Here is a 15,459-nt window from a genome sequence, read left to right on the forward strand (position 1 = left end):
TATTTAAATAATATTTAAACAGAACTGTGAACAATCTTCTATGCACAAAATACCAACGGGGGGAGAGCCGAGAGGGACCACCACGAGTCACGTGAACAGGGCAAACGGTGGATGGCAAGGAGATAATGGGGGCGGGGCAAACAGCACACCTGGACAGAAAATACAGGATGAGACAACAGTACACGTGGAGAAAGGAAAATAAATGTTTTTGGTTTTGTTTTTTGTTTTTTTGTTTGTTTGTTTTTTGGGGGGGGGGGGGTGGGGATTTAGAACGTTAGACAGAGTATTATGTTCGGGGTAGAAGGGAAAAAACTAAGAGCCAAGCAAAACACGCTTAAGTTAACAAAACACCGACGGGGGTACAACTACAAGGCCACACACGAGGAGCAGAACACGATTAATTAATTACGAGTTTTTTTTTTTTTTTTTTTTTTTTTTGTTGTATACAAGATCGAGGCTCGTGAAAGAGCTAACATTAATCACACAAAAAGACAAACCGACACACAAAACACAAAAAACAAGGGGAGCGGTAGACAAGATGGGGAGAGAGGGGGAAGGACACAAAAGAGAGGGGGAAGGACACAAACACAACATTTGAGAGCAGGGACATCGGGAGGACTTGGGGGGAGGTGGGAGAGGATTAAAACATATGAACACTGCAAGGACTCTGGGGTGAAATTACCGGGGGTAGAAAAGATCAAGGTTTTCGATGGGGGAAGATAAGATATGGTGGTGAACAGCTGTTTTAAAGACCTGGAGGGAGGAGTGGGATTGAAGGGAGTGGGGGAGTTTGTTCCAGAGGCGGGAGAAAAGGGGAATGAAAGAGTGAAGGTGAGCAGAGAGCCTAGACTTTGGCAGTTTAACCAGAAGAGGGTTGCAGGCAGATCTTGTGTGACCTGAAGGAATATTGGGGGGACAGAGCACAGAGAGAGCTGGGGGAGCAAGGCCGGAGAGGAGTCGGTAGAAGACAGAAAGACCACCAACCTGCCTGCGGTGAGTGAGTGAAAGGCCCTCGGCGTTGACTACATCGCAGGAGATTCCAATGATTCTGAAAGCTTTGGCCTCAACAGCGTGAAGCCGAGCAAGGTGTGAGGCAGGAGCACCAGCCCAGAGGGGGGAACAGTATTCCATGGAGTTACAGGAAATTCAAACCAAAACTAACTATAATCAAACAATAACGCATGGACGATAAAATAACGAGTTGAAATTTGACAATCTATCTGCGGAAATGGGGGAGAAACACGTGGTCGAAGAACGAACGAACGAACGAACGAATAAGAATGAGTAAACGAATGAGCACAGAGAAGGTAATGTCTTATTTTTTTTGTTTTTTTGAGTTGAGATTTACATAAGGAAGTAGGCTATGGGGTGAAGAGACTGCGAAAACAGAGAACGAAAGTTATTGGTTTCACAAACGACGGACCGCTGAGAGAAAAACGAAGCCTCAAGGTTGTACAGTGTACACTGTACAAGGCCTCAAGACGACACGAATTAACACGATTTTCAATACAGGTATGAAAGATTTGCACCGAAAATCTTCGTCGGGACAATATACGTACATACACCATAAAATAAATACAGTTATAACGAAAATACAAATGGGAACAATTACTTCACTTCGATTTCGATGGAGAGCGTGCAGAGCAGCGAATAAACGAACCCTCGCCAGCAAGACCGGAAACGGAAGTGAAGGGTTTATCCATTATCCTACACTCACGAGGAAGTGAGTCATTCTATACTGGTGCCCATTTACTCAAGTGCTAATTTATTTGTGGTTAAGCCGACTACTCTTCTCATCACTGTAATGCTGGAATTTTCACGCCAGCAATCATTCTTTTAAGAAGTTGAGAAGAACATCTTTTAAGATGTTTAAGATGTTTAATAAACAACATTTTAAGAACATCCTCCAATCATTTTTTATTTTATTTTTATTTTTTTTAATCATTCTTTTAAGCTCATTGGCCAAGACCAGGTCTGCATCAGTCAAACAAGTATTTCCATTTGCAGTAAAAAATGTAATGAATCATTTTACGGACACCATTTTTGCTATTAATTTATTGTTTTATTGTTTTGTGTGCTCCATGTTCCAGGGAAGTAAAAGCTGGTGAGGTTTACATTTACCGTGTGAGAGGAGTAACGTTGACGGGGGTGTCCCAGTTTACTCCAAGTCTGACGCATCGCTTTAACTCTCCGTACTGCGGTGATGGTTCTGTCCATAGGTGAGTTGCCTTAAGTTACGGGTTCTGAGGAGTTAGAGGGAAATGTCAGCTAATAAAAGAAGCAATAACAGTTCACGGAAGAAGAAGAGGCATGCTATTTTAAAATAATTGCGTGGATTTCAGTGTCAACAATGAAGAGTGTGATGATGGAAATATATCAGATGGTGATGGATGTTCACACGTTTGCATGATGGAGAAACACTTTCATTGTCGGGGTAAGGCCTTGCAAATAATTGTGAGTAATGGCATCATCAGTGTCTTTCATGTGATTGTGGTGTTTCCTGAATTTTGACCTCAGCATAATCAGTATATGATAAATAACAAATAACGACCTTAATTACTTTGCTAGTGCTCATTTCAATAAGCATTTGGTGGAATTTTAGCCTGAAAATAGTCTGAGTGCAACATATAGATGGTGTAAATGCAGACAATGTCTATAGGAGACAAGAGGAGGAAGAAGGCAATTCAACAATACCTAATCCCTCTGCCGATGGGTGAATGCCGTTACGTAATGCTTCTCATCAAGCAGAGTGCCCTGAGAGTCACTCTGGAACCCAATTATAATCGAGTGGGAGATAGGCCACACGGCTGACATAAATAACTACATACCACCGTCTCTATTGCATGACATCCTCCAAGGGTTTTGTTACCATGGGGCTTTTCTGACATGTACATTGAAGGTGCCCTGTCTTGCCATCTTTGAAGCACAAATCCTTTTAGGAATCTATTATTCTCTTGTTTTCTTTGTGTAGCTTGGTTCACGAGGTCCTCAGATTTGAGCATCACCACTCGGCCATTGACAGAACTGTACAATAGGTTGGAGCAAGTTAGCCATGCCTGATGCAGTTTTATTAAATTGCTTTTCTGCTATGCATTTCAATAAAGCCTGGTGTTGGCTTAGCGGTTAGGGTGCTGGCTTGGGATCCTTGGATCCTGGGTTCGAATCCCGGTTGATCGCTGAATTAACGACAGGGGGGTTGACTCAGCCTGTCATCCTTCTGAGGTCGGCAAATTGAGTACCAGTTCACTGGTAATTCCCTGTGTGTCGCAAGAGGCGACTAACAGGGTTGGCGGCAGGAAGGGCATCCGGCCATAAAACATTGCTTCAGAAAGGGGACCACGGTGCCCGAACAAGGTCAACCCCTGCTCTGCGGGGGAAAATGTCCTCTAAAGGTGGTCTCTATGCATTTCAATGACAGATCATTTTGTTGGTTGACTTCTTGAATGTTAAAAAGGTTGTACAATTAGTGTTGAGTGCCTCTCGTTGGTGTTGATAGTGTGAAAACCTCGATTATGGAATAACATACACAGCTGATGATGCAGTTTGATTTGGGTTTTTGATAAAAAGAAAAGCAGTTTATTTGTGTGTCTGACTCATCTGTTGTTTTTATATACCTCTTTTTTTTTTATTGTTGCCAGAAAATCTACACATGGTACATTCTACCTCTATATAGTTTTCTTATCCTTTGTTTGACTCTATGCAGTACATTGTATTTCTAAAGATAATGTTAATTGCAACATCTCAATGCCTGTGTTAAAATAAAACGACATAACGATATATAATCTCAGTGTTTAACATAAATTATGAAAAGATGTATGTTTGGGTTTGATTGCGCATGTGAATGTGTGGACTTCTGCATTGTTATGCCCATCTAATACAGCTGATGTTTTAGGAGCACCAGGGAAGCTGAAATCGATTTAGAGATGTCTTTTCCTGTTTTTAGTTTTTGTTTGTTTAGGTAGCCCAATTTGATGTAATTATGAAGTGTTGTGTTGTGTGAATGAAGCATATTGCTTCACCTTTCTTCCCAGTATTGTATATACTAGTGAGATACCCATGCTACGCATGGGTGGGAGGCCAGAAGCAAGCAGACAATGCAGAAACGGCGAATGCTAAAGCATGAAACAATAAATTCCACATTCCTGTATCACCCTCAGTCACACGTCAGACATGGACAGCAAGTTCGTGAAGGACATCCATGAAAAACGTACCCGTTTGCAAACAAACGGGTACGTTCACATATAGAAACATCGATCGTGGGTCCATGGCGAATCTGCATATGGCGATCCGCAAAGTTCATGCTCAGAAAGTAGAAACCATCACGGCATGTCGTCATTCACTTGAACTCGATATCTCTTTTTTCATTCCAAACAGCATAACTCCAATCACAAATTAATCACAAAATAAACTTTTAACAACATTGTTAATGTTTCCTTCATTGTAAAAACTACCAAGTCAACAGTTAAAAGGATTTTGAGCCAATAAGTTTTACGGCCTCAGCAAGATCGATGGAGACAGCGATCTGTTAGCTTATACACCGCTCAAATAGCTATGTGGAATTATCTCATGTAGAGATTAAACTCACGTCGTTTGAACTTTGGCAGAGGTCATTATTTACTTTTAATGATGTTTATATACGAATCAAAAAGAAGATAATTGGTTTTGGGTCGTCCTTTCCACATATCTCATGGGATTGTGAGTTGGAGAGATGGCCGTGATGGCGGGGAACGGGGTTGGCATTCTCTCCAGCAGGGATTCAACCCATGTCCTTATAAAAGGTCTTTGCTCACCGAGTCCGACCGGTGCAGCCATGCAGCGCAGCCGTGCAGTGATCAGTGCAGCCATTTGTGCGACACCCAGGAAAATAACGTTATGTGGGAGACCAAACCTGAAAATGCTGGAGGCCAAAGCTGAAATTGGAAACACCATATAGCCTATTTTACTCCAGGGGGTCCCAGGATTACCCACCCAAAATATCGTTGCGATCGGTTCAGCCGTTTTTTGCGGTACCTTCGAACGTACGGAAGGACAGACAGATAGACAGACAGACAGACAGACGGACGGACATTTGGTGAATTATTGTAAGATTACGTGATGTTGAACCATGCACAAGATGCCATGCAAGTTTGCATTTTAAGTTGACTGTTTCGCTGATGATACCGAAAGATATCCATGACGTAAATCTTGCGCCCATCAGCGATGCTGGAATTCATGGCATGACATGTAAAAATACAATTTCATTTTTTGGATCAAAAATAAAATGAAATTCTAACATAAGGACTGTGATACCAGGATGTTTAAAAGTACGCAATTTAAGCTCAACGTATAGATGTGTAAGATAATATAGAGAATACCGGTATCATCCTTCAAGGTTAAATTACGAACAGTTAAAATGGCAGCTATTTCTGGGATCAAGACGCAATTTGGGAATCATGCAAGATTGAAGCGAAACAAACGGATCGTTTTCAATAAAGTAACGATACTCACGCCCAAACAGTGAGCTAACCTTTAGGAAAGGTTCACAGTGTTTTTATTTATATTTGTAAGCAATTTCAATGAAATTGTAATGATGTGGAATCGTGTTCGTTAAATTTTAAAATTTTCCCTTATGAACCGATACCCCTTTTCCCTTTGAAACAATGCTCCAATATTCGCGGATTTGACATTCACGGCGCTCATTATGTTGGAGAACTGAAAGTATAGATTCTGATATATATTGTTGCGGATTTGAGAATCCTGTGTAATTGTTGTAAATATCACCCTGTGTAAGTGTAATGATTCCTTGTAAATACCTCCGTAGTGTAAAGGTCAAAGATTGTCCTCTTAGTTAGTCCATATACATGCACGTAGGCCACCATATACCCTTCTAAATAGTTATTTCCTTATTCTATGTAGTTTAAGGCTCTGTTTCCCATTAGTTGACTCTGCATTGCATCAGATGACATAAGATAGGATCCCTCCGACGCCCCCATGGCATCTTCAAAATGCCAGTAACTTTGGATGGGGTTATTGGCATCACCATCGCGATTCGCATTGCCAACTGCATTCGCCCTCCATTGAGCACGTGCTCTAACTCGGAGAAGAAAGGCATGTCTCCACCTCGTCATAGGAAGGAGGAGTGAGCCCTTGCCGATCAACCAACCAAGCACGAGGGGTTTGGCTTGAGAGGGCGGAGAGAGAACGATCGGGCAGTTTTACAAACGTTCCAGGGTGTGGCGCTATAAAACCCGTCACCTGGAGCCTCCCACCGCAGTCCACCGGGTTGGAAGTTGAAGAGTTCAGTGGAGGAGGAGCAGCAGAGTTCAGTTCAGTGGAGGAGTGAGCACTGAGAGAGTTGAGTGAACAAACCGCAGCTTTGAGACCACCGTAGTCCGGCCCCCCTGTGACACGCAGCTTCGACCCGCTGCTAAGCGGGAACCAGATTGCTGTGGGATCGGTGGCCATCGAGGTCGAGCCCGACGTCCCGTGTGGGAGCAAGCTCCAACTGAACCTTCCTCCCCTTCCAGCCATTCGTTCCTGGCTTCATTCCCCATTTGTGTAAGTCTGTCGTCCGTCTTCTGTGTTCATTGTCCTGGGGTATAAGTTAAGCCTGTTTAGATAAGTTAGTATTGCACTGTCTTCTGATCCTTCCATCCTTCTGTCTTTATTTTCGTATCTTTCCTTTTCCTTGGTTCTTTTGACTTGTAAATAGTAGTAATAAATTATATTTGTTCTTCCTACCTTGCCTTCTTTCCTTTACATCCGTTTCGTTTTTGTGATTTCCCCATTGGATACCTGTGGCACGATTTGGCCAACGTTTCAGAATCGGGTCTAGTTACTTGCTAATGGTTCGTGCGCGGCTGCTAATCCGCTCGGCAATTAACATCTTGTCCGTGGTCGCGAACGAGGTTGCTCACCTGCCTCCCTGGAGGGAGCTGAGCAGCTTCAGGACTCACGTCGGTCAGTCACAGACAAGGGGATTAATCCCCCCTTCTTAAGGGGAAAAAAGGCCGACGTTGAGATCCGTAACAATTGGTGTCAGGAGCGAGATTCGGACCTGAAGTGCGCTTAGCGCACTCAAAATTACGAGTGGCCCAAAATTTTATTTTATAACTCCACTAAATTTTAAAATCGTGCCATGGATAGTCACGGCGACCGGATGCCGGTGGGAGAATTAGAGGGTTTAGAGTCGACCCAGGACCCCAGGGAAAGGTATATGGGGGAGAGAGAGGAGAGCAATGAGGATGTGGTTGCAGAGGTTTCAAGCGCACAAAATGGCGACGCCGCGCACGAGGTTGGAGGCGCACAAAATGGCGGGTCGCACGTGGTTGCGGCAGCTGAGCCCGCGCCACCAATGAATTTGAACCTCTTCATGGTGCAAATGGAGGCCCTCATGCTAAAGATGGGTGAGCGATTAGAAAGTAAAATAGACACCCAAAAGGAAGAAGCGAGGGCTCAGGAAAAGCAATTGGGAAACCAAATTAAAGAAATAACTGAGGGACTGGCGAGGGACAGAGCCGCATATGAGGTGAGGGAAGCCGAGAGGGAGGTTGACCGCAGGTTGAGCGGGAGGGGCACATGGGTGCACGATGAGGTAACGCAGGTTGAGAAGCGCTGATTGAGCGAGGCGGAGGAAAGCGCGGGTAAAATGACGGGTATAGAGATCGCGACCCGGGGTATGGAAAAGCCGGCGACTGCTGAAGTAGAGGGAATTTTAATACGGCCAGCGGTCGTCGAGGTGAATAAAGGAAAAGTAGTGGTGGGTATAGTTGAAATTGAAAAGACGACGGAGGTAGCCCGGGAATTGGAGGGAGAAATGGAATACGTGCAAAGTCCGTGCTCACATCACGATGCTGTGCTTATTAACCCAAATGAAAGTTTGCAGGTGTTGGAGCGAAGAAGAAGAAGCACCCAGGTGAGTCGTGCTGTATATTGTGCGGAAGAATTTGTAGAAGGATGTTTGGCGACAAAATAATTTTCGCGCGCTTGGGATCGTGAAAGCATCCGGGCGTTGGTGAAGGGTCCCCTGTGAGTGGTGTGAGTGGAAATGGCGCACTTGTGAGGAAAGAGTGTGCGTCGGAGAATGGATGCACGACAGAGTGCGAGTGTGAAACCGAGTGCGAGCGAGAATGCACGTCGGAGTGTGACACAGAGAGTGAGAGCGATACGGAGTGTACGTGCGATGGTGAGAGTGACCCGGAGAGTCAGTTGGTGGAGGAGCGGTGTGAGAATGCACACCTGGAATGGACGGCGAGAGTGTGCGAGAAAGCACACCTGAGTTGGTTGTGGCACGGGTGTGGGAGAGCCCATTGAAGCGCGTGAGTGGGTGGATGCAAGAGTGCACCCCCATGAGTGGTACGGAGTACGTACCGAGGGAGAGTGCGCAAGATGGTGCGCGAGGTGTGTTAAGGAAGTGTGCGAACGGCGAGTGTGCGCGAGAGGTGTGGTGTGTAACAGGGAGTGCGGTGGTGAAATGGACGGAATGTGTGGAATGTACGGGTGGGCGTTGGAACGCCGGGTTTGGTGAGTGTGAAAAGGGTCGCTTGTGCGTGTGAGCATGCGAGTAAGGCATCGACGTGGACCGGAGCAGCGTTTAGGGCGACGGAGCGCCGAGGTGAGCACTCGGGGCGCGGTGCGCTTTGTTGGATACGAGGCCCGGCGCGGATCAGTGCCGCGTCGCTTCTCTTCGAAGCGTCGTTGCCGATTCGGGTCTGGCCCCGCCCCGCACGGTCGAGTCCGGGCCTAGCCGGGCAAGGCGACCGGTCCCGTTCAAGAGCGGGTAGGAGGAAGCGGACGGTGCCCCCTGGTGGCGGGGACGGGGTTCCGACCGGGCGAGATTGAGCCATCGGGCCCGAGGCCGCAAGTATCCGCGCCGAGATGGTGCGTGGAATCTCAGCCCGACCAAACCGCGTCCCCTGAACCGAATGCCGGACGGATTCAACCTGCAGGCGACCAAACCACCCGAATTCATTGCTCGGCTTTGCGAAGCCGAGTTTTAATGATGTAACGACGCACCGAGGCTCCAGTGAAAGGACATGTGGTAGGGATAAGGAATTTGTGATTGGTTGGAATTTGATGGCAAAATTGGTAGTGAGAGATGTCCGATGTGGAGGGATGGCAAATCCACCATCCCTCACAACGGGGCACATGAGAACTAGCTATGGGGTTTATGGCAGTGTAAGCTCGCCGAGGGAGGGTTTGGATATTGTATAGGGACCTAGAGATGACCATCGGTAACGGTAGAGGTAAGTAGCGACATTGGACAGGTAGTCGGGGACATAGAGAGGTTAGAATGGATGTTAATGACGTGGGATGTGCTTAGTTTAAAGGGAAGATGGGGAGCACCAAGTTAGAAGGAAACCAGGTAGATCAGATGATGCCGTGTGTTTGAGAATTGAAAGTGTATTCAGAAGTGTATTGTGAAAAGAGTGAGGTGAATGTGAATTGTATTGAGCGTGGAAGTGTATGAAGCAGTGCATGAGGAACAATTGTGGTTGTGCATTGTATGGAATGATTGAAGAAGCCTGGGAGGAAGGAGGGTGCAGGTGGCACCAGGTGTGATTGCACAGGTGTGCAAGTGAACAAGTGTATGGAGCAGTGCATGAGTGAGTAATTGTAGATTGAGTGTTGTGTTGAGCAAATGGTCCTGGAGGAAGGAGGGTGCAGGAGGCACCAGGAGTAATGGCACAGGTGTGCAAATACAGGTGTATGGAGAATGGTTGTGTGGAATACATGGAGTATGGAATATATGGAGTATGGAATGGATGGTGTGGAGTGAGTATGGTGGAAACTGTGGAGTGGAGTGGATGGTGTGAAGGTGTGAATCAGGGAGAGTGGGCACCTATCACGAATACCCGGGGAGGGTAGTTTAAGAGTTAGGTAGAGGGAGTAGGTAAATTGTGGTTGGATATTGGCATCTGTGGTGCGTGTGGAAGAATGGTGTTTGGATGGGTGCATTAGTGACATGGAAATGGCTGGGCGTGTGGCCTGTTAGTGTGTGTAGTTAAATGGGCACTCCACCACTGTCAGGATGTCGGCCAGGTGAGGCCGCAGGTGGGCTCTGGGAGCCGGTAGAGTTGTTGTGGATGGGGCCCGAGGATCCGGAGGACAGACCCGGGTAACCCAGTGCCAGAGAGGGCACCGAGTGGGGAGAGCGCCAGAGGGCCTTCCCCAGTTAGATAGGTTAGGTAAGGAGCAGGTAAGCTCGGAGGCAACTGCAGTGGTGGTGGTGTGCAGGTGGGTAGACCTGCTGGGAGAGCCACACGACCCAGTCCTGAAATTGTGCGAAGGCACAGGGAGTTGAATCAGGGAGTGAGACCCCAAATTGATGAAGCACCACAGTTTGGTCAATGGGAATTTGGTTCTTAAAACCGCATAGAGTAAGATTGCCAATGGATTGGCAGGGAAAGACCCCGGGTAGTGTAAAGTGTGTTAATGTCATTTAGAAGGGAGATAGGATTGGAATCTCCTCGCACCATCTACATCCACTCACCTGAGGTGACGACGGTGCTCCACGCCATGCCATGGTTTGTTGTTTTTATTATTTTGGTGCAAATGTTTGGAATGTGAGACGCATTATGACGTGGGTGAGACATTGTGCTTTGTTGTTCCAGCTCTCCCTCCTTATGAGGATTGATGATGAATTGGTGATGGCAAATTTTGGATTAGTGGGATTGTGACGAATTTGGTATAGGGGAAATATGGGGAAGACGTGACGGTAGCGACGGATTTGTAAATTGTAGTGTAATGTGTAGATTGTTGTAAATATGGGTAAGGGCAAGGGTAGAGTAGGTAACAGGGGGGGTGACGTACGATAGGGACGAGCTTTTCTCCGCTCGGTCTCCAGGCGCACCTCACCTTGCATTGCCTTTATTGATGTGTTACTTTGCGCCCTTACCCCTCGCTAACCTGCCCTCTCTGTCTTCCTTCCCCGACCCATGGATCGTGCTCTCTGGGCACCAAGGGGAGCGTGCGGGAGTCCGCCATTGTGTGCCCGAACCCCCGCAACCAGCTGCTTGCATCGATGCACCACTTATGGACCACATGTCTGTGGCTGAGCACCACTCATGGACCCCACGGGTTGGGGCATGGCCCCTCTGCTGGAACCGGCCACGATGGCCCAGGATCTTACTTGCAGACCTCAGTGACGTGGCACCTATGCCACATAGGTGAACCACCCATAGTCGGCCCCTGTGGGCCATAAATAAAAAGTGGACACGTTTTGTGCTTTTTATTATGTCCAAATAGGCTGCCAGCAAGAAGATGATGTTGACAACATCAGGAAGAACAATGGCCAGCAGAGGGAGCCGAAGAGCAAGACCACCAGCAGGGTTTTTATTTATTTATTATGAACTGTGGTGACTGTGCACTCCGGTGCGTTTTTGGTGCTTTATGGTGCTCTTTATTGGTGCTGGTGTGTCGATGCAGCGCAGGCTGTCTCCCCCCCCCCCCCCCCCAAAGAACAATCACAGGTCCTGGGTTGCGTTTTGTAAATACAATCAGCGTCACTTGTAAATAACGCTCCCCACCGTTCATGTTTAGTTTGAGAACCATTCCGCAATTCGGTTAGCTGTGGGCGTGAATCTGTTAGGTAGGGTGCAATGCAGCAGGGGGACATACTTATTTGTGTTTTAAAACTGTCGCACTCAGGGTCAGGTTAATTGTAGAGGGAATTACACCTACGTGTCACACTAAGTAAGTTTTATAGGCCCGGGACGTGCCTCGAGGATGAGGGTGCAGTGTTGTGGATTTGAGAATCCTGTGTAATTGTTGTAAGTATCACCCTGTGTAAGTGTAATGATTCCTTGTAAATACCTCCGTAGTGTAAAGGTCAAAGGTCGTCCTCTTAGTCCATATACATGCACGTAGGCCACCATATACCCTTCTAAATAGTTATTTCCTTATTCTATGTAGTTTAAGGCTCTGTTTCCCATTAGTTGACTCTGCATTGCATCAGATGACATAAGATAGGATCCCTCCGACGCCCCCATGGCATCTTCAAAATGCCAGTAACTTTGGATAGGGTTATTGGCATCACTATCGCGATTCGCATTGCCAACTGCATTCACCCTCCATTGAGTACGTGCTCTAACTCAGAGAAGAAAGGCGTGTCTCCACCTCGTCATTGGAAGGAGGAGTGAGCCCTTGCCGATCAACCAACCAAGCACAGGGGGTTTGGCTTGAGAGGGCGGAGAGAGAACGATCGGGCAGTTTCGCGAACGTTCCAGGGTGTGGCGCTATAAAAACCGTCGCCCGGAGCCTCCCACCGCAGTCCACCGGGTTGGAAGTTGAGTTCAGTGGAGGAGGAGCAGCAGAGTTCAGTTCAGTGGAGGAGTGAGCACTGAGAGAGTTGAGTGAACCAACCGCAGCTTTGAGACCACCGTAGTCCGGCCCCCCTGTGACACGCAGCTTCGACCCGCTGCTAAGCGGGAACCAGATTGCTGTGGGATTGGTGGCCATCGAGGTCGAGCCCGACGTCCCGTGTGGGAGCAAGCTCCAACTGAACCTTCCTCCCCTTCCAGCCATTCGTTCCTGCCTTCATTCCCCATTTGTGTAAGTCTGAATGTCGTCCGTCTTCTGTGTTGTCCTGGGGTATAAGTTAACCCTGTTTAGATAAGTTAGTATTGCACTGTGTCTTCTGATCCTTCCATCCTTATGTCTTTATTTTCGTATCTTTCCTTCCCCTTGGTTCCTTTGATTGTGTAAATATTAGTAATAAATTATATTTGTTCTTCCTACCTTGCCTTCTTTCCTTTACATCCGTTTCGTTTTAGTGATTTCCCCATTGGATACCTGTGGCACGATTTGGCCAATGTTTCAGAATCGGGTCTAGTTACTTGCTAATGGTTCGTGCCGCGGCTGCTAATCCGCTCGGCAATTAACATCTTGTCCGCGGTCGCGAACGAGGTTGCTCACCTGCCTCCCCGGAGGGAGCTGGGCAACTTCAGGACTCACGTCGGTCAGTCGCACACAAGGGGATTAATCCCCCCTTCTTAAGGGGGAAAAAAGGCTGACGTTGAGATCCGTAACAATATATATATATATATATATATATATATATATATATATATATATATATTGTTACGGGTCGCGGACAAGATGTTATTTTGACCGAGCGGTGGTGTATTACCGCGACCTAACAGTTCCCCCGATTCTTCCCCAACTCACCCGATTCACCCCAAACTTTGGCCGTATCGCACCGCAGCTGCCCATTCTGGAAAACTCTAAAACGACCGAATGCAAAGAGGAAAAGGAATAAGACGACAAGACGTACAGAAGAGTAATTGGATTTATTATACACACAAGCAAAAAGAAAGCAGTCACGTTTATTTACAGACGAGATTAGATACACAGTGCAACGCTAGCTTACCTACAGTCTTAATTAACCCAGGGACAGAACAAACAAAAGACAGACTCACGCGGGGAATGATGACAGGAATTGGCTGGAAGGAGAGGATGGCTAGGAGTTGTATTGTGCAGCACGATCGGCGCGTTTAGCAGCCGCCGTTCCTTCGCGGCCCTGCTCAAAACCGCCGTCCAGGCCCCAAGCGGCTGTTGAGTGTGGTTGCTGCTGTGGCCACCGCTGCTGCTGCTGCTGTGGACGTCGCGTGCTTTTCCAGGATTACAGCAGGCTTTGTGCTTTCTGGGATGTCCTCTCCTTGGATGTTCTCTATGTTCTCTTGGTCCAATCACTCCTCACCACCGACAACTCAACGCAACTAACGCAACCACTGACCACCACAACGCAACCACTGACGACCAAAACCACACAACTCAGCTCTGCTTCTTGGACCCTCTCTCTCCTCAACGGCTTGGGCTCCCTTTTCTCTGCCGGTAAAAGCTCATCTCTGCCAAAGCTTGTCTCAGCTTCTCTTTTGGGAGCGTCGCGCTGCGGATTTTAGCTGCGGTCACGCCTGCTCATTCCCTCCTCTCAGCGCCTCTCTTTAAAAGCGCAGCCTCTTCTCATCTCAATGCTCAGTACTCCTCTCTTTCTTCTTCAAAGCTCGACTCTTGGGGAGCGTCGCGCTGCGGGTTATATAGGCCCCGCCCATCAACCTTTGCGAACCTCCCCGATAGCTCTTCCTCCACCCTCCCTAGCCAAACCCCTGGCTCATGGTTGGTCGAGTGGGGCTGGCTCACTCCTCCCCTCTATGACGAGGTGGAGACACGCCTTTCTTCTCCGACCCTGCCTCGTGGTCAATGGCGGTTATTGGAGGGGAGGTAATTGCCAATCGACAAAAAGGGGGAATGGAGGTTTTGGGAATGGGAATGAAGGGAATCTATCTCTTTCACTGGCGCAATGGAGTATTTCAATTAATGGGAGACACAGCCTTACCCTAAAACACAGAATAAGATATAACTATTGAACAGGGGTATTCTATGATTGGCTGTGGTGTGGATGCTTTATGGACTAATTATGGGATGCCCTTTGACCTTTACACAGCTCCGGAGGCAGGAGGCGCAGAATAACCAATAATAATAATTCACACAATCAAAAAATATATACAGTCCTCATATCCGCAACAATATATTCAATAGTTTAGAGCAGTTGGGAAATATCCATTGTTGAGGCAAAGGGACATCCACCAAAGAATGTACGACTACCAAGAACTACCCTAATAATTTGGTAAGAAACTAGTGAGAGCAAACGAAGTGTTTCATTGAAGCTTTAAGCCATGGACCCCCTCATGCCCAAAAGACTCCAGGCCTCAGTACTTATCCACTTTTATATTGACGAAGCAGCCATTACTGGTCAAGTCCTGGAGCGAGGGTGAAATCAAAAAGTGGTTATTATTCCAACCTTAAGAAATAACGTCATTTACATCATCAATATTCTGCTCTGCTATCGTCCTCATTTGAGACCTAGTGTTGTAAGTGTATGTGCGAGTACATTTTTGTTGCTCTTCTCCCAGTTTTAGTGTGGTGAATGTGTGAGCTGTGCAATTAGAGGAATCCCCATTGAATGGTGTTTATATGTTGGCATTACGTTTTGGGACACAAAGCATTTTTTGTTCTTGCTTACCTTATCTGGCTGTTTGCACTATCCATTTTTTGTCATTTGTATTACAGTGTTGTATATCGTTATGTCAAGGGTCTCCCCAATTTACCACCACATTGACTTTTGACGAGCCACACCTCCAGAATCGATCTACGTTATTTATTGGGCATTGTAACATTGGTCGCATCCAGGTCAAATATCTGGCCAATCTGCCAGCAACGGCGTGCTATGGCTGACTATGTCAACTGCCAGGCTACCATTGTCTGCCTTGTCTGTCTATTATTTATTACAGATTCCTTCCAGTTTCACCAATGTAGATTTGTCACAGTCCCAGCATGCAGAACAGTACATAACACCCAATCTATCACCAGCTGGGATCCTGTGCATGATGATTGATATTGGGATCAAATACACTCTGTGGTGTAAACAATATTGCTGTTAATTGCTAAAATATCCTATTACGTTTGGGCAAAGGTTAATGT

At 46.9% G+C, this 15,459-nt stretch overlaps 1 protein-coding gene across 1 annotated transcript in view; it reads left to right on the forward strand.

Annotated features, from left to right (window-relative positions):
• The window catches only part of LOC137438415 (pappalysin-1-like), a 173,759-nt gene that overhangs the window by 72,516 nt on the left and 85,784 nt on the right, over positions 1 to 15,459 (forward strand). Inside the window, exons 8-9 of the mRNA XM_078767041.1 lie at positions 2,091 to 2,219; positions 2,343 to 2,434. Of these exons, the coding sequence (XP_078623167.1) occupies positions 2,091 to 2,219; positions 2,343 to 2,434 (221 nt within the window). The remainder of the gene's footprint in view (positions 1 to 2,090; positions 2,220 to 2,342; positions 2,435 to 15,459) is intronic.

The sequence above is a fragment of the Myxine glutinosa genome, chromosome 13 (genome assembly GCF_964187855.1).
Source record: "Myxine glutinosa chromosome 13, kmMyxGlut1.1, whole genome shotgun sequence".
Classification (NCBI taxonomy): Eukaryota; Metazoa; Chordata; class Myxini; order Myxiniformes; family Myxinidae; genus Myxine; species Myxine glutinosa.